Source organism: Anomaloglossus baeobatrachus, chromosome 5 (genome assembly GCF_048569485.1).
Source record: "Anomaloglossus baeobatrachus isolate aAnoBae1 chromosome 5, aAnoBae1.hap1, whole genome shotgun sequence".
NCBI lineage: Eukaryota > Metazoa > Chordata > Amphibia > Anura > Aromobatidae > Anomaloglossus > Anomaloglossus baeobatrachus.
The window spans coordinates 385,356,990-385,382,752 of record NC_134357.1 but is presented as its reverse complement, the minus strand read 5'-3'; the positions used below and the strand labels follow the sequence as shown (position 1 = coordinate 385,382,752).

Here is a 25,763-nt window from a genome sequence, read left to right as displayed (position 1 = left end):
CTTTCGAGGCTCCAGCAAGACCCAATTCTCCTCGTCCAAAGGGACTCAGAAGGAGCAAAGGAGCTCAGATTCCTGGCGGGCTCATTCACGCCCCAAGAAAACAACCGGAGGAACCGCTTCCAAGGCGGCTGCCTCATGACTTTCGGCCTCATCCCTCCGCATCCTCGGTCGGTGGCAGGCTCTCCCGCTTTTGCGACATTTGGCTGCCACAGGTCAAAGACCGGTGGGTAGCAGACATTTTGTCTCACGGGTACAGGATAGAATTCAGTTCTCATCCTCCGCCTCGGTTCTTCAGAACCTCCCCACATCCCGACCGAGCAAATGCCCTTCTGCAGGCGGTGTGCTCACTAAGAGCAGAAGGAGTGGTGATCCCTGTTCCTCTGCAGGAACAAGGGCAAGGTTTTTACTCCAATCTCTTCGTGGTTCCAAAAAAGGACGGCTCGTTCCGTCCTGTTCTGGACCTACAGCTGCTCAACAAGCATGTGAACGCCAGGCGGTTCCGGATGGAATCCCTCCGCTCTGTCATTGCCTCAATGTCTCAAGGAGATTTCCTTGCATCAATAGACATCAAAGATGCTTATCTCCACGTGCCGATTGCTACAGAGCACCAACGTTTTCTACGTTTCGTGATAGGAGACGACCATCTCCAGTTCGTAGCTCTGCCATTTGGTCTGGCGACAGCCCCACGGGTTTTCACCAAGGTCATGGCGGCAGTGGTAGCAGTCTTGCATTCTCAGGGACACTCGGTGATCCCTTACTTGGACGATCTACTTGTCAAAGCACCCTCTCAAGAGGCATGCCAACACAGCCTGAATGTTGCGCTGGAGACTCTCCAGACTTTCGGGTGGATCATTAACTTTTCAAAGTCAAACCTGGCACCGACTCAATCACTAACGTATCTTGGCATGGAGTTTCATACTCTCTCAGCGATAGTGAAGCTTCCGCTGGACAAGCAGCGGTCTCTACAGACAGGGGTGCAGTCTCTCCTTCAGGGTCAGTCGCACCCCTTAAGGCGCCTCATGCACTTCCTAGGGAAGATGGTGGCAGCAATGGAGGCAGTCCCGTTCGCGCAGTTTCATCTGCGTCCACTTCAATGGGACATTCTCCGCCAATGGGACGGGAAGACAACTTCCCTAGACAGGAAAGTCTCCCTTTCTCAGACGGCCAAGGATTCTCTGCTATGGTGGCTTCTTCCCACCTAATTATCGCAGGGAAGATCATTCCTGCCCCCATCCTGGGCAGTGGTCACGACAGACGCGAGTCTGTCAGGGTGGGGAGCAGTTTTTCTCCACCACAGGGCTCAAGGGACGTGGACTCAGCAGGAATCCACCCTTCAGATCAATGTTCTGGAGATCAGGGCAGTGTATCTTGCCCTATTAGCCTTCCAGCAGTGGCTGGAAGGAAAACAGATCCGAATTCAGTCGGACAACTCCACAGCGGTGGCATACATCAACCACCAAGGAGGGACACGCAGTCGGCAAGCCTTCCAGGAAGTCAGGCGGATTCTGATGTGGGTAGAGGAAAGAGCATCCACCATATCAGCAGTTCACATCCCGGGCGTAGAAAACTGGGAAGCAGACTTCCTCAGTCGCCAGGGCATGGACGCAGGGGAATGGTCCCTTCACCCGGACGTGTTTCAGGAAATCTGCCGCCGCTGGGGGGTGCCGGACGTCGACCTAATGGCGTCTCGGCACAACAACAAGGTCCCGACCTTCATAGCGCGGTCTCGCAATCAAAGAGCTCTGGCGGCAGACGCCTTAGTGCAAGATTGGTCGCAGTTCCGGCTCCCTTATGTGTTTCCACCTCTGGCACTCTTGCCCAGAGTGTTACGCAAGATCAGATCCGATTGCGGCTGCGTCATACTCGTCGCCCCAGACTGGCCGAGGAGGTCGTGGTACCCGGATCTGTGGCATCTCACGGTCGGCCAACCGTGGGCACTACCAGACCGTCCAGACTTACTGTCCCAAGGGCCGTTTTTCCATCGGAATTCTGCGGCCCTGAACCTGACTGTGTAGCCATTGAGTCCTGGATCCTAGCGTCTTCAGGATTATCCCAAGGGGTCGTGGCCACCATGAGACAGGCTAGGAAGTCCACTTCTGCTAAGATCTACCACAGAACGTGGAAGATTTTCTTATCCTGGTGCTCTGCACAAGGAGTATCTCCCTGGCCATTCACGTTACCTGTCTTTCTTTCTTTCCTTCCTGCAATCTGGGTTGGAAAAGGGCTTGTCGCTCGGCTCCCTTAAAGGGCAAGTCTCGGCACTATCCGTGTTTTTTCAGAAGCGTCTAGCACGACTTTCTCAGGTGCGCACGTTCCTGCAGGGGGTTTGTCATATCGTACCTCCGTACAGGCGGCCGTTAGATCCGTGGGATCTAAACAAGGTCCTTGTTGCTCTCCAGAAGCCGCCCTTCGAGCCTCTGAGGGATGTGTCACTTTCTCGACTCTCACAGAAGGTGGCCTTTCTGGTAGCGGTCACGTCTCTTCGGAGAGTGTCCGAACTAGCAGCGCTGTCATCCAAGGCTCCTTTCCTGGTGTTCCACCAGGACAAGGTAGTGCTGCGCCCCATTCAGGATTTTCTCCCTAAGGTGGTATCCTCTTTTCATCTTAATCAGGATATCTCCTTGCCTTCCTTTTATCCGCATGCAGTTCATCGGTATGAAAAGGATTTACATTTGTTGGATCTGGTGAGAGCACTCAGAATCTACATTACCCGCACGGCGCCCCTGCGCCGCTCGGATGCACTCTTTGTCCTTGTCGCTGGTAAGCGCAAAGGGTCGCAGGCTTCCAAGCCACTCTGGCTCGATGGATCAAAGAACCAATTCTTGAAGCCTACCGTTCTGCTGGGCTTCCGGTTCCATCAGGGCTGAAGGCCCATTCTACCAGAGCCGTGGGTGCGTCCTGGGCATTACGACACCAGGCTACGGCTCAACAGGTGTGCCAGGCAGCTACCTGGTCGAGTCTGCACTCTTTCACCAAACATTATCAGGTGCATACCTATGCTTCGGCGGACGCCAGCCTAGGTAGAAGAGTCCTGCAGGCGGCAGTTGCCTCCCCGTAGGGGAGGGCTGTCTTTGCAGCTCTAACATGAGGTATTTCTTTACCCACCCAGGGACAGCTTTTGGACGTCCCAATCGTCTGGGTCTCCCAATGGAGCGCCGAAGAAGAAGGGAATTTTGTTACTTACCGTAAATTCCTTTTCTTCTAGCTCCTATTGGGAGACCCAGCACCCGCCCTGTTGTCCTTCGGGATTTTTGGTTGTTTTTCGGGTACACATGTTGTTCATGTTGAATGGTTTTCAGTTCTCCGACGTTACTTCGGAGTGAATTTGTTTAAACCAGTTATTGGCTTTCCTCCTTCTTGCTTTTGCACTAAAACTGGTGAGCCAGTGATCCCACTGGGGGTGTATAGCCAGAAGGGGAGGGGCCTTACACTTTTTAGTGTAATTGCTTTGTGTGGCCTCCGGAGGCAGTGCTATACACCCAATCGTCTGGGTCTCCCAATAGGAGCTAGAAGAAAAGGAATTTACGGTAAGTAACAAAATTCCCTTCTTTGTCGCTCCATTGGGAGACCCAGACAATTGGGTGTATAGCTACTGCCTCCGGAGGCCACACAAAGTATTACACTTTAAAAAGTGTAACCCCTCCCCTCTGCCTATACACCCTCCCGTGCATCACGGGCCCATCAGTTTTATGCTTTGTGTTGAAGGAGGCACACATGCACACAAGCTCCACATTTTAGTCAGCAGCAGCTGCTGATTGTGTCGGATGGAAGAAAAGAGGGCCCCCCACAGGGCCCCCGGCATGCTCCCTTCTCACCCCACTGAGTCGGCGGTGCTGTTAAGGTTGAGGTACCCATTGCGGGTACAGAGGCTGGAGCCCACATGCCGTTTTCCTTCCCCATCCCTTAGGGGCTCTGGGAGAAGTGGGATCCTAACCGGTCACCATTCACTTTGACCGAGCTCCATCCGCAGCCCCTGGGGGAATCTGACGGACAGGAGACTGGCATCAGGGACAGGGCCCTGCATCCATAAGGTACTCTGTGTCCCATTAGGGACGGTGCATGCAGCGCCTGTGTTACAGACGCCGCAGCGGCTCCTGTGGTTTGTGAGACCGGGACTACCGCGCCGACCGCACCTGTTTGCCGGCCGCGTTTTTAACTTTAGTCCCCGGCTTTTGCGGCCTAGTACCATATACTCACGCCCCCGGGCCTGCCAGTCAGGGGTAAGGGCGGGACGGCCGACTGGACGTTGGCAGTGAGGGCTGGAGCATACTTTGGTATCCTCCTCCCCCCTCACTGAGCACTGTGGGGCACCAGTTTCCCGCACTTTATTAGGCACGCCCACGCATCCATCCTCCCCTCAGAACGCTGGCAGCCATTGTTATAATCACTTCTGCCGGTGGGGGATTTCAGAACGAGCTCCGCAGTTCTGGGAGAAGTGGGATCCTAACCGGTCGCCGTTCACTGGGACCGGGCTCCCTCCGCAGCCCCTGGGGGAATCTGACGGACAGGAGGCTGGATATCATCAGGGACAGGGCCCTGCATCCATGAGGTACTCTGTGTCCCCTTAGGGACGGTGCATGCAGCGCCTGTGTTACAGACGCCGCAGCGGCTGCTGTGTGGTTTGTGAGCCGGGACGACCGCGCCTGTTGGCCGGCCGCGCTTTTAACTTTAGTCACCGGCTTTTGCGGCCTAGTACCATGTCCTCCCGCCCCCGGGCCTGCCGGTCAGGGGTAAGAGCGGGACGGCCGACTGGACGTCGGCAGTGAGGGCTGGAGCATGCTTTGGTATCCTCCTCCCCCCTCACTGAGCACTGTGGGGCACCAGATGCCCGCACTTTATTAGGCACTCCCACGGCTCCCTCCTCCCCTCAGAACGCTGGCAGCCATTGTTATAATCACTTCTGCCGGTGGAGGATTTCAGAATGAGCTCTGCAGCTCTGGGAGTCCCAGGCAGGGAATCTGGTGGACACACCACCGCTTGGGGCGGTTGGTAAGCCACACCAGTTGTCAGGTGCTGGCCCCCCTTGGGTGCCGAAGTGTGTGTGTGTGTGTGTGTGTGTGTGTGTGTGTGTGTGTATATATATATATGTATATATATGTGTGTGTGTGTATGTATGTATGTATGTATGTATGTATGTATGTATGTATGTATGTAATATTATATTATATTATATTATATTATATTATATTATATTATATTTAGCAGCATTATTTGCTTTTGGCTATATCTCTAAGAGGAGACAACATCATGTCGTCCGCAGAAAGCAAGGGTGCCAAGGCACAGGCTTATTTTGCAACCTGTACCTCTTGTGCGGCTATGTTACCTGCAGGTTCCACCTACCCTCATTGTGACAATGCTTGGCCCCTGTGGCACTCACTCAGCCGGAGCCTCCGGCACTGGTGGGACCCTCGGCTCAGGTGGTACCGCCGGTTCCACTGCACAGATGGAAGGGACAGAGTTTACAATTTTGACTGAGAAACTCTGAGTCGCTTCACATTCCATGGCTCAGTCTATGGACAGATGGTCTGCTAAGATACTAGAAGCTTGGCAGTCCAGACCGGTAACACAGGGCCAGGGCACTGTGAGTTCATCGCCCCCAGGCCCCTCTCGGTCGGTACAGCAAAGGGCTCCTGGGGTGGCACCCAGATCCCACGGTGAGAACTCAGACACGGACCGCAGCCTCAGACAGGCTAAGCGGGCTTGCTGGGAACCTTCCCCGACTTCATCACGCGGTTCGGGGTCTCAGCATGAGGACTCATTGGAGGATGAAGCGGAGGTCGCAGCTCAGGGCTCTGATCCTGACGTTGCTCTCAATCTGGATACACCTGAAGGGGACGCCATAGTAAATGACCTTATAACGTCCATCAACCAGGTGCTAGTCCTTCTCCCCCAACTCCACCTATAGAGGAGTCTGCTTCACAGTAGGAGAAACACCAGTTTAGGTTTCCCAAACGTACCCGGAGTGCGTTTTTCGATCACTCTAACTTCAGAGATGCTGTCCAGAAGCACAGAGCATTTCCGGACAAGCGCTTTACTAAGCGCCTTAATGACACATGTTACCCTTTCCCCCCTGACGTAGTTAAGGGTTGGGCTCAGTGTCCCAAGGTGGATCCTCCAGTCTCCAGACTGGTGGCTAGATCCGTAGTATTAGTGGCAGATGGTTCATCGCTCAAGGATGCCACTGACAGGCAAATAGAGCTCCTGATGAAATCCATCTATGAAGCCATAGGCGCGTCTTTTGCTCCGGCCTTCGCAGTCGTGTGGGCACTCCAAGCTATCTCAGCTTGTCTGTCTGAGACTAATGCGGTCGCACGTACCTCTGCCCCGCAGGTTGTGTCTTTGACTTCTCAGGCGTCGGCTTTTTCGTCTTACGCCATGAACGCCGTCCTCGACTCTGCGAGCCGTACAGCGGTAGCATCCGCCAATTCGGTGGCAGTCCGCAGGGCCATGTGGCTACGCGAATGGAAGGCAGACTCTGCTTCCAAGAAGTTCTTAACCGGTTTGCCATTTTCTGGCGACCGTTTGTTTGGCGAGCAATTGGATGAAAAACCGATGGGTGAGAGACATTCCGTCTCACGGTTACAGGATAGAGCTCAGCTCTCGTCCTCCAACTCGTTTCTGCAGATGGAGTTGTGATCCCCGTTCCGCTTCAAGAACGTGGTCGCGGTCTTTACTCCAACTTGTTCGGGCTACCAAAAAAGGACGGATCATTCCGGTCCGTTCCGGGCCTCATTCTGCTCAACAGACACGTGAGAACCAGACGGTTTCGGATGGAATCTCTCCGCTCAGTCATCGCTTCGATGTCCCAGGGAGTATTCCTAGCATCAATCGACATCAGGGATGCTTATCTCCATGTGCCGATTACACCAGAGCATCAACGCTCCCTGTGTTTCGCCATCCGGGTCGAACACTTTCAGCTCGTGACTCTGCCTTTCGGCCTGGCGACAGTCCCACGGGTCTTCACCAAGGTCATGGCATCAGTGGCGATGGGCCTACACTCTCAGGGACACTCGGTGATCCCTTACTTAGACGATCTCTTAAGTCAAGGCACCCTCCCGGGTGGCATGTCAACACAGCCTGAACATTGCTCTGGAGACTCTCCAGAGGTTCGGGTGGATCATCAATTTCCCAAAGTTAAAAATTGACACCGACCCAATCACTGACTTACCTCGGGATGGAGTTTCATTCTCTCTCAGAGATAGTGAAGCTACCGCTGGACAAACAGCGTTCGCTGCAGACAGGGGTGCACTTTCTCCTTCGGGCCCAGTCTCACCCCTTGAGGCGCCTCACGCGCTTCCTAGGGAAGATGGTGGCAGCAATGGAGGCAGTTCCCTTTGCGCAGTTTCATCTGCGTCCACTCCAATGGCACATTCTCCGCAAATGGGACAGGAGGTCGACGTCCCTAGACAGGAACGTCTCTTTCACTGGCAGACAAAACCTCTCCTCAGTGGTGGCTTCTTCCCACTTCTTGGTCGAAAGAAAAATCCTTCCTGGTCCCATCCTGGGCTATGGTCACGACGGACGAGAGTCTGTCAGGGTGGACAGCGGTCTTCCTCCACCACAGGGCTCAGGGTACCTGGACTCAGCCAGAGTCCTCCCTTCAGATCAATGTTCTGGAGATAAGGGCAGTGTAGCTAGCCCTAAAGTCGTTCCAGCGGTGGCTGGACGGCAGGCAGATCCGGATACAGTCGGACGACGCCACGGCGGTCGCGTACATCAACCACCAGCACAGAGCGCTGGCGGCGGACGCATCAGTTCAGGACTGGTCGCAATTTCGACTGCCTTATGTATTTCCTCCTCTGGCGCTGCTGCCCAGAGTGGTACTCAAGATCGGGTCAGACTGCCGCCGCGCCATCCTCGTCGCTCCAGACTGGCCGAGGAGGTCGTGATACCTGGATCTGTGGCACCTCACGGTGGGTCGACCGTGGGCACTCCCGGACCGACCAGACTTGCTGTCTCAAGGGCCATTTTCCATCTGAATTCTGCGGTCTTCAACCTGACTGGGTGGCCATTGAGTCCTGGCTCTTAGCGTTCTCAGAGTTATCTCTCTCACGCCTTTCGCAGAAGGTGGTCTTCCTAGTGGCAGGCACATCACTTCGGAGAGTGTCTGAGCTAGCAGCGCTGTCATGCAAAGCCCCCTTCCTGGTGTTTCGCCAGGATGAGGTGGTTCTGCGTCCGGTCCCGGAATTCCTACTTAAGGTGGTATCCCCCTTTTCTTCTCAATCAGGATATCTCCTTACCTTCTTTTGGCTCTCATCCAGTTCACAATTGTGAAAAGGATTGCACTTGTTAGATCTCGGGAGAGCACTCCGGCTCTTCTTTTCGCACACTGCGCCCCCGCGCCGTTCTGATGCGCTCTTTGTCCTTGTCACTGGCCAGTGTAAGGGGTCGCAGGCTTCCAAGTCAACCTTGGCTCGGTGGATCAAGGAACTGATCCTTGAAGCCTACCGTTCTTCTGGGCTTCCGATTCCTTTAGAGCTGAAAGCCCATTCTACCAGAGCCGCAGGGGCATCCTGGGCATTGCGTCACCAGGCTACGGCTCAGCAGGTGTGTCAGCACTACCTGGTCGAGTCTGCACACTTTCACGAAACACTATCAGGTTCATGCCTATGCTGTGGCAGATGCCAGCCTAGGTAGGCGAGTCCTTCAGGAGGCGGTTGCTCACCTGTAAGAGAGGGCCGTTTTTTCGGCTTTTTATCGAGGTATTCTTTTACCCACCCAGGGACTGCTTTTGGACATCCCAATTGTCTGGGTCTCCCAATGGAGCGACAAAGAAGGGAATTTTGTTTACTTACCGTAAATTCCTTTTTCTTCTAGCTCCTATTGGGAGACCCAGCACCCGCCCCTGTTCCCTTCGGGCTGTTGTTCTTTTGTGTACCCGTTGTTCATGTTGAAGGGTTCTTTTGGTTCATGGTTTCAGTTCTCCGAACATCCTTCGGATTGATTTTACCTTAGACCAATTTATAAGTTCCTCCTTCCTGCTTTGGCACCAAAACTGATGGGCCCGTGATGCACGGGAGGGTGTATAGGCAGAGGGGAGGGGTTTACACTTAAGTGTAATACTTTGTGTGGCCTCCGGAGGCAGTAGCTATACACCCAATTGTCTGGGTCTCCCAATAGGAGCTAGAAGAATAGGAATTTACGGTAAGTAAACAAAATTCCCTTCTTTCATTGTGCCATGCGGCTTCCTAGATAAATTAAAAGTAGAACCATATTAGAGCAACACATACCTGTGACCTTTTATATAACCGCTTCTATGTTGCAAAAAGGGGCAACTGCGGATAAAAGGAGGCCCAGGTCCAAGCGTGTGCAGCAGACGCCACACATACCAGGCTGTATAGGGATGGCTGTGCAGTATCCAGCCACTACAGTTCAGAGCAATGTTGTAAGGCTCCACAACTGACCATATCTGGCTGCTGTGTGGACAAACAACTGATCAGCAGGGCTTACAGGTTGCAATTCCCACCAATCTGGTATTTGACCTATCCTATGAATGGGCTTTGTAAATAAAAGTACCGGTCATCCCCTTTAACAAATGTATTCAGAAAATATTAATAAAAGCAAAGTGTATAATTGCTTGCCATGTGTTTTTATCATTGTATACAAATTTGGCATCTTATTTGCAAGATGTTTTTGCCTTCCAATCCCTAGGCGATGCCCACGCTCATTGAGTTAATGAAGGATCCCAGTGTGGTTGTTCGGGACACTACTGCATGGACTGTAGGAAGAATATGTGAACTTCTGCCAGAGGCAGCCATCAATGATGTCTACCTCGTCCCACTACTGCAGTGCCTCATAGAGGGCCTTGGTGCTGAGCCAAGGGTGGCAACAAATGTCTGCTGGGTGAGTTGTCCTGATGTCTTTTCTGTGTGTGCTATGTTGGTTTACATTAGTTACAATGTTTGCTTGCTTTTAGGCATTCTCTAGTTTGGCTGAGGCTGCATATGAAGCTGCAGATGTAACGGATGACCAAGTAGAGCCAGCCTCATATTGCTTGTCTCAATCCTTTGAGCTGATTGTACAGAAACTGCTTGAAACGACTGACCGGTAAGTGTTAGGAGAGCTACAAGCTACTCTCATGCATTGACGCAAATTGCTCTGGTTTTGTTAATCTGTGCCATTTGTCTAGGATATGCAAATTGCATATTCAGGGAGGTAGAGGACTAGAACTTCAGTGCCACCTATTGGAAGTAGCAATACTAAGTCATTTGTTGGTTTATGGGATTGTAGTCTTCACATGACGGAACGTAGCCATTACACAACATGCCTGTCCAGTGAAGTAGCTTTATACCTGTCTGAGGATGACGAGTTCATGCACCACACTGATCTAACACTGTGTTGATTATGACTGTCTGAAGACGTTGTCTTAAGTAGTGATGAGTGAGCACTACCTTGTTTGGTACTTGCGATGAGCATTCGGATGCTCGGATGGGCGTGATTAGAGTACCTGAGTATAATAGATGTCAATGGGGAACGTGAGCATTTTTCCTGGAGCCTTCAGGGAAAAAAAAGCTATAGTTCTCCATGAACTTCCATTTTACTTGAATACTTGACTTGCATCGAGCATCCAAATACTGAGCAGTGGAGCCTGGTAGCGCTTGTTCATCACTATGCTTAACTTTGTTTTTCTGTTGAAAACGGCAACACTATTGTGGGTTGACGGTTGATATTGGAACTGACAATTTAGTAGTCTGGTTTTCCTCCCCTACACAGACCTGATGGACACCAGAACAATCTACGGAGCTCTGCCTACGAAGCTTTAATGGAGATAGTAAAGAACAGTGCCAAGGACTGCTACCCGGCTGTGCAAAAAACTACTTTAGTGATAATGGAGAGGCTGCAGCAAGTGCTTCAGATGGAGGTAGGAGTGGGAGCATCTGCTGCGTGAGACGTAACTTAATTTTGAGCCAGCATCTTGTTCTTATGCATTCCACCTCTCATTTCTTTTACCAGTCCCACATACAGAGTACGTCAGACAGGATACAATTTAATGATCTGCAGTCACTCCTCTGTGCTACACTCCAGGTAAGTGGCCTTCATAATTCCTACAATTGTGGATAATTCTGTGTAGACCAGAGAATCACAAGTCTGAGGATGACCAGTTCATGCACCACACAGATCTTACTGTGTTGATTATGACATTCTGAAGACTTTCCATTTGTGAGATAGGTGTAAAATTTCAAGTGTTTTTTTTTTTTTTGTTTTTTTTTTTTGGACTGTAATGGTTTTCAAAGAAAGAATGGAAAAGTATTTCCTTAGTCTTTAAAAGATGGTGTTCACAAGAAGTAAAAACAGTTTTGTCCAAAGGTCAGGCTGAAATGTGTTGTACCAGGCAAATAAGTTATACCCTGTTCGTTGCTGGTGGTCAGTCTGAATGGACTGCAGGTCAAGAATGAGCACCTCTGCTTCATGCATTCTTAAACTGCTGTAAATGGCTGAGGTCTGCAGTCCGGAAGAAAATGAAATAAGGTGGAGGTGAACATGGATTGGTGATGGATAAGTATGCTATCCCCTGTCCTGTTAGGCTATGTGCCCACGGGGACAGTGTTCTGCGGTTATATCCGCAAGACATTCCGCAGGTGCTCCCAGAAATCTGCAACAGAACTTTCTCTGTTTCAATGCTGCGGAATGTCGTGCGGATATGGTGCGGACATTCTGCATTGAGGATACAGTACCATGGCTTCGGCACTGCATCCTCAATGCAGAACAAGTGCTGCAGTGATCGGGGTGCTCATACTTGCCTCCATCATGCAGCACCTCACTTTCCAGCGGCCGGGTCACTGTCACCGTCTGGTCTGGTGCACTGTGCTGGAGGTGGGCGGGCCTGAACTAGCTCCGGCTGTCACATGACCGGAGCTCGTGCAGGCCCCGCCCACCTCTTCCTTCCTGTACCTGGCTGGATCTACCGCGCTGCTGTACACCGGACGGAGAAAGTGACTTGGTTGTCTATCAAGGCAGGTAAGTATATGGGACCCTGCGGAGAAATCCGCAACAATATTTGACATGCTGAAGATTTTTCCAAATCCGCACTATTTCCGCTGCGGAAAAATCCGCAGCGTGGGCACAGCATTTCCCAAATGCCATAGAAATGGCTGGGAAGTAGCTGAGCTGCAGATTTCTGGAAAATCTGCTTTTCCACGAGAAATCCGCGGCAAAATCCGCGCATTTTCCGCAGCGTGGGCACATAGCCTTAAGGGATGATCAATGTAGTATAAAAGGCATGTTGAATTTTTCTTGCCTGTGTTAGACGGTCCATGAACTTGCAAAGGAATATAACTGATTGCCTAGAATGACTGGGCCAGTTCCTGTAAGCCCACGGAAGAAAGGATATGGGTAGGGGGAGGTAAATCTAGTAAACTGCAGAGATCTGTGGTATTTCGTGCATTAGGCTTACCCTTTTGTATTCTTTCAAGAACGTACTCCGCAAAGTGCAGCCACAAGACGCCCTGCAGATATCTGATGTGGTAATGGCCTCCCTCCTGCGTATGTTCCAAAGCACAGCAGGTTCAGGGGGTGTTCAGGAAGATGCCCTGATGGCTGTGAGCACTTTAGTAGAAGGTGAGTGTCTGACCGAACGTTGTAGTAATTGAGCCTCTATTATTGTTCAATAAATTATAGAAAGGTCAATGCATCTGCTCATGTCATTGTCTGAGGATGACCAGTTCATGCACCACACAGAACTTGCTGTGTTGATTATGACTTTCTGAAGATAATTGATTTAAAGTGATGCTTGACCTTTTTTAGTTTGTGTAATTTTTTTTTTCTTACTGTGTGATTTTATTTGTTTTATTCCTGTAGTACTTGGGGCAGAGTTTTTGAAATACATGGATGCATTTAAACCATTTCTTGGCATTGGACTGAAGAACTATGCAGAGTATCAGGTAAGATTATGGACAAGCTTAGGCAGTTTTTGGGGATATTCCCAATTGAAGGAACTTGGTGGTATGAAAATCACTGCACATCTGGAAAATAAATACATTCACCGTTATTTTTATTCTATAGCTAACTTTTTTTTTTTTTTCCTTTTTTAGTATAGATTTTCTTTCAAACTGATCGGCACCTCTGTCTGTACAATGGCTGATGGTGGAGCACCTCTGTCTGTACAATGGCTGATGGTGGAGCATGTGACCAGACCTGTCAATCAGCTTCCTCCAAATTGTAAAACTCACTGGAGAGAGCTACTTTTGGAGGAGATTTTTATTGACAGGTTAGGAGGTCACATGCTCTTCCACCAGTAGACACTATATGGATAGAACTGATGAATTTGTGAGGAAAACTGCACTAACCAGTATAACCTACAGGGAATCTGTCATAGCCTAAATCATCCTAGTCAATATATTGGCATGTAAGTCATACCTTGATATCTGATATCTTCCAGCGAAATACATATTTCTTCGGCGCTCTATTGGGAGACCCAGACGATTGGGTGTATAGCACTGCCTCCGGAGGCCACACAAAGCAATTACACTAAAAAGTGTAAGGCCCCTCCCCTTCTGGCTATACACCCCCAGTGGGATCACTGGCTCACCAGTTTTCTGCTTTGTGCGAAGGTCAGACATCCACGCATAGCTCCACTGTTTGTAGTCAGCAGTAGCTGCTGGCTCTATCGGATGGAAGAAAAGAGGGCCCATATAGGGCCCCCAGCATGCTCCCTTCTCACCCGCGGTTGGTGCTTGTAAGGTTGAGGTACCTATTGCTGGTACGGAGGCTGGAGCCCACATGCTGTTTTCCTTCCACATCCCCTGGAGGGCTCTGTGGAAGTGGGATCTTGCCGGCCCCCAAGCCCTGGGGCCGGGCTCCATCCACAGACCCATAGAACCTGCTGGATGTGGAGCGGGAGTGCCGTTCAGGGACAAGGCCCTGCAACTTTCAGGTACTCTGTGTCCCCGGCAGGCACGGACACTCTCAGGGCTTGCTGAGCGTTGTAGTGCGCCGGGGACAGTGGCGCTGTACGCTGGGGGTTAGGTCACTGCAGCTTTGCTGAGTGACGTTGTGTATTGGGAACTACTGCGCCGACCGCTCCTGGAGCGGCGGCGCAGCTGCGACTTGTGGTGCGCCGGGGGCTTTGCGCCGACCGCGCTTTTACGGCGGCGGCGCTTCTAACTTTAGCCCCCGGCTTCTGCGGCCTAGCGCCGCTTCGTTCCCGCCCCCACCCTGTCAATCAGGGTAGGGGAGAGACGCTGCTCAATAGGCAGCGCCGAGGGCTGGAGCTTTATTTACATGCTCCAGCCCTCTCACTAGGCACAAGGGGAAGCAGACTTCCCGCTCTTCGTCGGTGTACGCCCAGGGCCCGCCCCCCCTCTCCACAAGGACGCCGGCAGCCATTACACATGCGATCTGGCTGGGGAGAGGCAGCAGGCTCTGGGAGACCCAGACTAGAGGGATTTCTGGCGACCACACACCGCTCCTAAGCGGGCGGTAAGCTGCACAGTAGTGCTGGCCCCACTAGTGCCTCAGTGATATATAGTGTACTTTTGTCTTGGTACCATATATATATATATATATATATATAGTTGCACTGTAGGTCGCTTCTTGGCTGGACACCCTGTACTGCTCTGAGGAGGCAGCAACATGTCATCCGCAAAACGCAAGGCTGCCAAGGCACGGGCTGTGTACACTGTTTGTACTGCATGTGGGGCTGATCTACCGGCAGGCTCCAATGATTCACATTGTGTGCAATGTTCAGTCCCAGTGGCACTTCGTCAGCCAGAGCCTATTGTGGTGGTAGCCCAGGCAGAGACGCCTGTGAACCCTGCCCCGGTGACGGGGACAGACTTTGCAGTGTTTGCTGATAAAATGTCTGAGGCTATGACAAAAATCCTGGAGACCTTGCAGGCCAGGCCAGTTCCTCAGACCATGGACACTGCTGTGGCTATGCTCTCTGGTCCCCCTCAGTTGGAACTAATCCGTACTTCAAGGGGGTCTCAAGCATCACAAGCTGAAGTCTCTGACTCAGATGACAGTCCCAGGCAGCCTAAGCGAGCTCGCTGGGAAAGACCCTCCACGTCATCACACTGCTCAGGGTCTCAGCGAGAAGAATCTCTCTGTGATGAGACTGAGGACGGTGATCAGGATTCTAATCCTGAGGCCCCTCTCAATCTGGATGCCCCTGAGGGTGACGCCATGGTTAATGACCTTATATCGGCAATTAATAGACTGTTGGATATTTCTCCTCCAGCTCCTTCAGCAGAGGAGGCAGCTGCACAGCAGGAGAAGTTCCATTTCCTGTATCCCAAGCGTAAATTAAGTGCTTTTTTGGACCACTCTGACTTCAGAGAATCAATCCAGAAGCACGACGCTCATCCAGACAAGCGTTTCTCTAAACGTTCTAAGGATACCAGTTATCCTTTTCCCTCTGAAGTAGCCAAACGCTGGACCCAGTGCCCAAAGGTGGATCCCCCAATTTCCAAGCTTGCGGCTAGATCCATAGTCGCAGTAGAGGATGGCGCTTCACTTAAAGATGCCAACGACAGACAGATGGACCTTTGGTTGAAATCTGTCTATGAAGCTATCGGCGCGTCGTTTGCTCCAGCATTCGCGGCCGTGTGGGCACTCCAAGCTATTTCAGCTGGTTTAGCACAGGTGGATGCTATCATACATCCAGCAGTGCCACAGGTGGCGTCCCTAACTTCGCAAATGTCTGCGTTTGCGACTTATGCTATCAATGCTGTCCTAGAATCTACGAGCCGTACCTCTATGGCGGCCGCCAATTCTGTGGTTTTGCGCAGAGCCTTATGGTTAAAGGACTGGAAAGCAGATGCTGGTTCCAAAAAATGCTTAACCAGCTTGCCATTATCTAGAGACAGACTGTTTGGTGAGCCATTGGCTGAAATCATAAAACAGTCCAAGGGTAAGGACTCTTCCTTACCACAGCCCAGAGCAAGTAAACCTCAACAGAAAAAGTGGCAGTCGAGGTTTCGGTCCTTTCGAGGCTCGGGCAAGCCCCAATTCTCCTCGTCCAAAGGGACTCAGAAAGGACAAGGGAGCTCAGATTCCTGGCGGGCTCACTCACGCCCCAGGAAAGCAAATGGAGGAACCGCTTCCAAGGCGGCTACCTCATGACTTTCGGCCTCCTCCCTCCGCATCCTCGGTCGGTGGCAGGCTCTCCCGCTTTTGCGACATTTGGCTGTCTCAGGTCAAAGACCGGTGGGTAACAGACATTTTGTCTCGCGGGTACAGAATCGAGTTCAGTTCTCGGCCTCCACTTCGGTTCTTCAGAACCTCCCCACACCCCAACCGAGCAGATGCCCTTCTGCAGGCGGTGGACTCTCTAAGAGCAGAAGGAGTCGTGATCCCTGTCCCCCCTCTAGAACGGGGGCGAGGATTTTACTCCAATCTCTTTGTGGTTCCAAAAAAGGACGGCTCCTTCCGTCCTGTTCTGGACCTAAAACTGCTCAACAAGCATGTGAACGCCAGGCGGTTCCGGATGGAATCCCTCCGCTCAGTCATTGCCTCAATGTCCCAAGGAGATTTCCTAGCATCAATAGACATCAAAGATGCTTATCTCCACGTGCCGATTGCTACGGAACACCAACGCTTTCTGCGCTTCGTGATAGGAGACGAACATCTTCAGTTCGTGGCTCTGCCATTTGGTCTGGCGACAGCCCCCCGGGTGTTCACCAAGATCATGGCAGCAGTGGTAGCAGTCTTGCACTCTCACGGACACTCTGTGATCCCTTACTTGGACGATCTACTGGTCAAGGCACCCTCTCAGGAGGCATGCCAACTCAGCCTGAATTTTGCACTGGAGACTCTCCAGGCGTTCGGGTGGATCATCAACTTCCCAAAGTCAAATCTGTCACCGACCCAATCACTAACGTATCTTGGCATGGAGTTTCATACTCTCTCAGCGATAGTGAAGCTTCCGCTGAGCAAGCAGCGGTCACTACAGACAGGGGTGCAGGCTCTCCTTCAAAGTCAGTCGCACTCCTTAAGACGCCTCATGCACTTCCTCGGGAAGATGGTGGCGGCAATAGAGGCGGTTCCGTTTGCGCAGTTTCATCTGCGTCCACTTCAATGGGACATTCTCCGCCAATGGGACGGGAAGTCGACATCCCTGGACAGGAAAGTCTCCCTTTCCCAGACGGCCAAGGACTCTCTGCAGTGGTGGCTCCTGTCCACCTCATTATCACAGGGAAGATCCTTCCTACCACCGTCCTGGGCGGTGGTCACGACAGACGCGAGTCTGTCAGGGTGGGGAGCAGTTTTTCTCCACCACAGGGCTCAGGGTACGTGGACTCAGCAGGAGTCCACCCTTCAGATCAATGTTCTGGAAATCAGAGCAGTGTTTCTTGCCCTACTAGCCTTCCAGCAGTGGCTGGAAGGGAAGCAGATCCGAATTCAATCGGACAACTCCACAGCGGTGGCATACATCAATCACCAAGGAGGGACTCGCAGTCGGCAAGCCTTCCAGGAAGTCCGGCGCATTATGATGTGGGTGGAAGCCACGGCCTCCACCATATCCGCAGTTCACATCCCCGGCGTAGAAAACTGGGAAGCAGACTTCCTCAGTCGCCAGGGCATGGACGCAGGGGAATGGTCCCTTCACCCGGACGTGTTTCAGGAAATCTGTCGCCGATGGGGAAGGCCGGACGTCGACCTAATGGCGTCCCGGCACAACAACAAGGTCCCAACATTCATGGCACGGTCTCGCGATCAAAGAGCTCTAGCAGCAGACGCCCTAGTGCAAGATTGGTCGCAGTTCCGGCTCCCTTATGTGTTTCCACCTCTGGCACTCTTGCCCAGAGTGCTACGCAAGATCAGATCCGACTGCAGCCGCGTCATACTCGTCGCTCCAGACTGGCCGAGGAGGGCGTGGTATCCGGATCTGTGGCATCTCACGGTCGGCCAACCGTGGGCACTACCAGACCGACCAGACTTACTGTCCCAAGGGCCGTTTTTCCATCGGAATTCTGCGGCCCTCAACCTGACTGCGTGGCCATTGAGTCCTGGATCCTAGCGTCTTCAGGCTTATCCCAAGGGGTCGTTGCCACCATGAGACAGGCTAGGAAGCCCACGTCTGCTAAGATCTACCACAGAACGTGGAGGATATTCTTATCCTGGTGCTCTGCTCAGAGAGTGTCTCCCTGGCCATTTGCATTACCTACCCTTCTTTCTTTCCTCCAATCTGGGTTAGAAAAAGGTTTGTCGCTCGGCTCCCTTAAAGGGCAAGTCTCGGCGCTATCCGTCTTTTTTCAGAAGCGTCTAGCACGACTTTCTAAGGTGCGCACGTTCCTACAGGGGGTTTGCCATATAGTTCCCCCGTACAAGCGGCCGTTAGATCCATGGGATCTGAACAGGGTACTAGTTGCCCTCCAGAAGCCGCCCTTCGAGCCTCTGAAGGAGGTTTCACTTTCTAGACTTTCACAGAAAGTGGCTTTTCTGGTAGCGATCACATCTCTTCGGAGAGTGTCTGAGCTAGCAGCGTTGTCTTCCAAGGCTCCCTTCCTGGTCTTCCACCAGGACAAGGTAGTGCTGCGCCCCATTCAGGAGTTTCTCCCGAAGGTGGTATCCTCTTTTCATCTTAATCAGGATATCTTTTTGCCTTCGTTTTGTCCTCATGCAGTTCATCGGTATGAGAAGGATTTACATTTGTTAGATCTGGTGAGAGCACTCAGAATCTACATTTCCCGCACAGCGCCCCTGCGCCGTTCGGATGCACTCTTTGTCCTTGTCGCTGGTAAGCGCAAAGGGTCGCAGGCTTCTAAGGCCACCCTGGCTCGATGGATCAAAGAACCAATTCTTGAAGCCTACCGTTCTGCGGGGCTTCAGGTTCCATCAGGGCTGAAGGCCCATTCTACCAGAGCCGTGGGTGCGTCCTGGGCATTGCGACACCAGGCTACGGCTCAACAGGTGTGCCAGGCAGCTACCTGGTCGAGTCTGCACACTTTCACCAAACATTATCAGGTGCATACCTATGCTTCGGCGGACGCCAGCCTAGGTAGAAGAGTCCTGCAGGCGGCAGTTGCCTCCCCGTAGGGGAGGGCTGTCTTGCAGCTCTAACATGAGGTATTTCTTTACCCACCCAGGGACAGCTTTTGGACGTCCCAATCGTCTGGGTCTCCCAATAGAGCGCCGAAGAAGAAGGGAATTTTGTTACTTACCGTAAATTCCTTTTCTTCTAGCTCTTATTGGGAGACCCAGCACCCGCCCTGTTGTCCTTCGGGATTTTTGGTTTGTTTGCGGGTACACATGTTGTTCATGTTGAACGGTTTTCAGTTCTCCGATGTTACTCGGAGTGAATTTGTTTAAACCAGTTATTGGCTTTCCTCCTTCTTGCTTTTGCACTAAAACTGGTGAGCCAGTGATCCCACTGGGGGTGTATAGCCAGAAGGGGAGGGGCCTTACACTTTTTAGTGTAATTGCTTTGTGTGGCCTCCGGAGGCAGTGCTATACACCCAATCGTCTGGGTCTCCCAATAAGAGCTAGAAGAAAAGGAATTTACGGTAAGTAACAAAATTCCCTTCTTTTCTTAATATGTAACTGAGCTAAGATCTATGGTCCTCCCTGAGAAGCTACATCAAGAGCTTATTTTAAAGGAAAGGAGGAGTTACCAGTGTGAGACGTATGACTGACAATTTACTCGCTGCAAAGCTTTGTGGTTATAACCAGCACAGCAGAGCTGAGCTTTGTCGCATTACAAACACACATCTGCAGCTGTAGCTTTCCTCTCATAGCATTGTCTGCTTTGCTGCAGAGCTGTGCCATAGTACAACTAAGGCCTCTTCTCCACTAGTGTTTTATAAATCACAGCGATACTCGGCTCAAAATGTGAGTAGAGTATCCTGCGTGTGATCTGCGTACAGTGTTTTTTTTCCTCACATAGCATCCGTATGACGTGAGCGTCATGCGAGTGCTATGTGAGTTTTTAGGTAAGCAGCGTAGGACTGGCTATGGGAGAAATCTCCTGTAAAACCAGTCCTGGCCGGGGTTACCTGCACTGAGCTCCAGAGCTGTAACCTGAGCTCCAGCGTCTGCCTGATCTGTCTGCAGCTGTGCTGACCTGAACAGCATTCGCCGGGGAATCCATCACTCGGCGCTTGCTGGTCAGGCTGCACTCTGGAGCTCAGGTGACAGCTCCGGGGTTCAGTGCATGTAACCGCGGCCAGGACTGGTATTACAGGAGATTCCTCCGGTAGCCAGTCTGACGCGGTATGCAAGTGTCAGGATCCGTGTGACATGCGCATGCCACCCGGATTCTGACTTGCATGGGGGTGAGAGCTGAGAATCGCATCAAATCGCAACATGCTGCGATTTCAAGGAGAGCCCGTGTATCGTCTGAGAAAAACAGGGAAATGGAGACAGCATCATTAGAAACCATTTGCAAGATTGCAAACCGTTTCTCAATGCCACGGAATTTGGAGAAAAAAAAAGCTAGTGGAGAAGAGCCCTAACACTACTTCAGGTTTCATCTCACAGGCAGCGAGTGTGAGGGGAAGGGAGTACATCTGAGCTGATGGCACTGAAAGGAGAGCCACAAATGTTTGTAATGGGGACAAAGTTGAGCTCTGCTATACTGTGTTGTTGTTACATGTCTCACTTGTAACGGTTACACCCCCCCCCTCCCCCAATCCCACCTCACTACCAAGCTGTATGCAGTGAATTATGAACAAGTAAAGATTGCCCAGATCTTGCTTTTTTCCTGCATGTTTGAAAGTGGGGGTTGTAACAGGTTTTTCCGCTTTGTGCTGGAATTTCTATTTCACACTTTGTGCCACTGATCCACAAGATAAGTATTGGTGGACAGATTGCTTCAGGTCTGTCCACTGAGGACCCCCATTGATAAGCGTCCAGGATTCATTTTCTGAATGACCGATCAGTCAGGCATGTTTCTTCCACTCAATCTGTGGAAATAGCCTCAACCGTCGTACAGTGCTGTCTTCATCAGTCCAGTAGAGTTTGAACACCGCAATTCTCAATCAAGCGCACGGTCACTCCTCCTTTCATACAGGGGACTTGGCACTTTTCTTGACCAGTGGTGAGGACCTGCCACCCCCAACAATCCTCCACATGTCCGGTGCTCAGATTACAAGTTGTACTTTTTATGAACTCTAATTCACAGGGTCACTGACTGACATTGATAGCTTGCTTCTCTCCTGATGTAGGTTTGTCTGGCCGCTGTGGGACTTGTAGGGGACCTTTGCCGAGCTCTACAATCAAATATCTTGCCCTTCTGCGATGAAATAATGCAACTACTATTAGAGAACCTTGGGGTAAAAACACAGCTGCTTCAGTCTTATGTAAGGCTTTAATTGCTGTCTTGATCTGGTTCTTAAGGTCCTAAACTTGTTTTTCAGAATGAGAATGTTCACCGCTCAGTAAAACCACAGATCCTGTCGGTGTTTGGTGATATTGTTCTGGCTATTGGAGGGGAGTTCAAGAAGTACTTGGATGTAGTGCTCAATACTCTGCAGCAAGCCTCCCAAGCTCAGGTGGACAGGGTTAGTATAGCACGCTTCTTATATAGTGTTAGTTTTATCCTGTAACATGTACATGGTGGACTGTTCTATTTACACCTTAATTCTTTATTAATAGACAGACTATGACATGGTAGATTACTTAAATGACCTGCGTGAAGGTTGCCTGGAGGCATACACCGGCATTATCCAGGGACTCAAAGGAGATAAGGAGAATGTTCATCGTGAGTATAACCAGACCCTCATTCCATGTATTGCTTTGCCATGTAAAGGTAACATGACTGTCCAGCCTATACATTACTAATCAATACCAACCCCCCCCCCCCCAACCTGCTGCCGTTATGTGATTGCGAAAGACTCTTCGGACACGTTAACAGAACTTTAAAATGGTGGCAGAAATGATGAAAATGAAGGATGTGGTGTTAAGACCTTAATCAGCAGTTAGTTTCAAATTGCGTGCCTTTTCTGATACTTAGGAGTGGTCTGTGAATGCTCTGATCTGATATTCTCTTGCCTCCGGTGTCATCTGGTTAACAGAGCAGCTTCTTCTCTTCTGCTCTGTTGACTGGGTGTCACTGCCGATGTGCTAATTGACTGACGGCTCCCTGCTGTCTAACTGCTAGGAGCCAGCTATCAGCATGATGTCTGCAATGATGCGCTGTCAACAGAGCAACCTGGAAAAAAGGAAGAGTTGCTCTGTTGATATGAGGTGAAGGGAAGCAGGGAAGGTCATCTCTCTGAGCCGACAAAGATAGTCACTGGGCAGAACAGGCAGGAGGTTAGAAACTACCTGTAAGTTTTACCCCATACGAAGAAATAATTGGTGGCCACTTGACAAGATGTACAAGAAAAGCTCCGCCTTTCACATGGGGACATATATTCATGATAACATGCAATTTGACATCTCCTGTTCAAAAAGGTCTATAAAATGTAGTTGTGTTAAGGATTAAACGTCCACAAGAATGAGTAGACGTCTGATGTGGGTGTAGTACTTACCACAGCCGTCCTCTTCTCTTCTAGCTGATGTGATGCTGGTGCAGCCCCGTGTAGAGTTCATCTTGTCATTTATTGATCATATTGCTGGAGATGAGGATCATACAGACAATGTGGTCGCGTGTTGTGCCGGACTTATTGGGTGAGTCTGCTTGTGGGAATGATGGGATTTGATGAAGGGGGGGAGATTTGTTTAGGTGTCTAAGTCCCATAAACAGTCAAAGGTCTGTATAAAATGAAAAGGGAGATTACTCCAAATTATCTGAAATGTGCCAATGCCTCAGCCAATTATTTAGTTGGGGTTTTTTTTTAACCCATTTGTTAAAAAAGCTTTGATTTTTTTTCTTCCTACTGACATAGCTGAATGAGGACTAGATTTATTTCATGAGACTACTTGTAGTTTGTAAGTCCCCACTATATTGAAATAAATCATTATAGAGAAAATCCAATTCTCCTATAAAGCCACACACTGCACAGGAAGATGGCAGCCATGTGGGCTTTTAACAGACTTGGCTGTCATGACAATCCATTGACTGCAGTCTCTCCATGGGGTGGGAGGGCGACCGGAGCTTTGCACATGCTTACTGGCAATCATTTTTCAAATTCTGCTGTTTGATAGTGGCTTAACAGCAGCTCCAGTCACTGATAAGTATGGTGTGAGCTCAGCTCCACGGGAACGTAGACTAAAAGGTGCTTTACACGCTGCGACATCGCTAGCAATATCGTTAGCGATGTGACACGCGAGATCGCAGATGCGATCTGCAGAGATTGCACATGTGACCGGCGGTATAAAACGACCTATGTGCTATCTCGGCAGATCGTATGTGCGATCTGGCATGTCACATTGCTAACGAGATCGCTAGCGATGTCACAGCGTGTAAAGCACCCTTTAGGCTGAGTTCATATGCCCAGTAATCATCCATTAGAACTGATCCAGCAGCAATCTGTTGGCAAAAATGCTGTGCAAAGACAACTTTTTTTTTTTTTTCCAGTTTTGAAAAAATTGGATTGTTGTAGGATTTGTTCTTTTAAGGATTTATTTTTGTTTTCTTTGTCGCTCCATTGGGAGACCCAGACAATTGGGTGTATAGCTTCTGCCTCCGGAGGCCACACAAAGTATTACACTTAAAAGTGTAAAGCCCCTCCCCTTCTGCCTATACACCCCCCGTGCTCACGGGCTCCTCAGTTTTTATGCTTTGTGCGAAGGAGGCTGACATCCACGCATAGCTCCACATCTTAGTCAGCAGCAGCTGCTGACTAGGTCTGATGGAAGAAAAGAGGGCCCATAACAGGGCCCCCAGCATGCTCCCTTCTCACCCCACTCTGGTCGGCGGTGTTGTTAAGGTTGAGGTACCCATTGCGGGTACATAGGCAGGAGCCACATGCTGTTTTCCTTCCCCATCCCTTTCAGGGCTCTGGGTGAAGTGGGATCCTAATCGGTCTCCAGGCACTGGGACCGTGCTCCCTCCGCAGCCCCTGGGGATTCTGCTGGACTGGAGCTGAGTATCGTCAGGGACAAGGCCCTGCAACTGTGAGGTACTCTGTGTCCCCGTGGGGACCGCGTATGGATCGCTTGTGCCACACACACTGCAGCACTGCTGGGTGTGTTAGTGCGCCGGGGACTACCGCGCCGGCCGTGCTTATTTGCCGGCCGCGCTTATAACTTTAGTCCCCGGCTTTTGCGGCCTAGTTTCGCTTATTCCCGCCCACAGGCCTGCCAGTCAGGGGAAGGGCGGGACGCTGCACAGGACGGCAGTGCTAAGGGCTGGAGCATACCTAGTATCCTCCTCCCCCCTCACTCAGCACAGTGGGGCACTAGATTCCCGCACTTTTCAAGGGCACGCCCACGGCCCCCTCTCCACAGAATGCCGGCAGCCATTCCTGTCAGCACTTCAGACCGGAGAGGACAACAGGGAGGCTCAGGCAGGGAATCTGATGATCACACAACCGCTTTGAGCGGTCGGTAAGCAGCACCTGTGTTGCTGGCCCCACTGAGTGCCGAAGTGTATGTATATATATATATATATATATATGCTTTACATTATACTGTATGGTCGCACTGTTGATTTTTGGCTATATACCCTCCTGGATTGTATCAGAGGAGACAACAGCATGTCGTCCGCAAAAAGCAAGGGTGCCAAAGCACAGGCTTACTTTGCAACCTTTACCTCATGTGTGGCTATCCTACCGGCAGGTTCCACTGACCCGCATTGTGTGCAATGCTCGGCCCCTGTGGCTCTTACTCAGCGGAGCCTCTGCCACTGGTGGCCCAGGTAGAACCACCTGCTACCACTGTCCAGGTGACCGGGACGGAGTTTGCAGTATTTGCTGACAAACTGTCTGAGAGTATGGATAAATGGTCTGCTCAGATACTAGAAGCCTTACAGTCCAGACTGGTGATTCAGGCCCCGGGCACTGTTCAATCATTGGCCCAAGGCACCCCTCAATTGGAGCAGCAAAGTGCTCCTGGGGTGACCCACAAATCCCAGGGTGAGGTCCCTGACACGGACCGCAGTCCCAGACCGCCTAAGCGGGCTCGCTGGGAAATTCACTCGACTTAATCACACTCTGGAAGATGAAGCGGAGGTAGCAGATCAGGATTCTGATCCTGAGATCGCTCTCAACCTAGATACACCTGAAGGTGACGCCATAGTGAATGATCTTATAGCGTCCATCAATCAGGTATTGGATATTTCTCCCCCAGCTCCTACAATGGAGGAGTCAGCTTCTCAGGAGAAATTCCGTTTCAGGTGTCCCAAGCGTTCTTTGAGTACGTTTCTGGATCACTCTGACTTCAGAGACGCAGTCCAGAAACACCGGGCTTGTCCAGATAAGCGTTTTTCCAAGCCGTATGGGCACTCCAAGCTATCTCAGCTTGTCATGCGCAGATTAATACGGTCACACGTTCATCTGCTCCGCAAGTGATGCCCTTAACCACTCAGGCGTCGGCGTTTGCGTCCTACGCCATTAATGCTGTCCTGGACTCTGCGAGCCGTACGGCGGTAGCATCCGCCAATTCGGTGGTAGTCCGCAGGGCCATGTGGCTACGTGAATGGAAGGCAGACTCTGCTTCCAAAAAGTTCTTATCCTGTTTGCCATTTTCTGGCGGCCGCCTGTTTGGCGAGAAATTTGATGAAATCATTAAACAATCCAAGGGAAAGGACTCATCCTTACCCCAGGCCAAACCAAACAGACCTCAACCACGAAAGGTACAATCGAGGTTTCGGTCCTTTCGGACCGCGGGCAGCAATTCTCCTCGTCCAAAGGGCCTCAGAAGGATCAGAGGAACTCCGATCATGGCGGTCTAAGGCACGCCCTACAAAGACCGCCGGAGGAACCGCTCCCAAAGCGGCC

General features: G+C 51.1%; 1 protein-coding gene across 1 annotated transcript in view; it reads left to right on the top strand.

Moving 5' to 3' along the window:
- Positions 1–25,763, top strand: part of KPNB1 (karyopherin subunit beta 1) — a 110,303-nt gene that overhangs the window by 66,845 nt on the left and 17,695 nt on the right. Inside the window, exons 11-20 of the mRNA XM_075350075.1 lie at positions 9,652–9,843; positions 9,917–10,047; positions 10,714–10,861; positions 10,954–11,025; positions 12,414–12,558; positions 12,799–12,881; positions 21,105–21,212; positions 21,297–21,440; positions 21,535–21,640; positions 22,437–22,551. Of these exons, the coding sequence (XP_075206190.1) occupies positions 9,652–9,843; positions 9,917–10,047; positions 10,714–10,861; positions 10,954–11,025; positions 12,414–12,558; positions 12,799–12,881; positions 21,105–21,212; positions 21,297–21,440; positions 21,535–21,640; positions 22,437–22,551 (1,244 nt within the window). The remainder of the gene's footprint in view (positions 1–9,651; positions 9,844–9,916; positions 10,048–10,713; positions 10,862–10,953; positions 11,026–12,413; positions 12,559–12,798; positions 12,882–21,104; positions 21,213–21,296; positions 21,441–21,534; positions 21,641–22,436; positions 22,552–25,763) is intronic.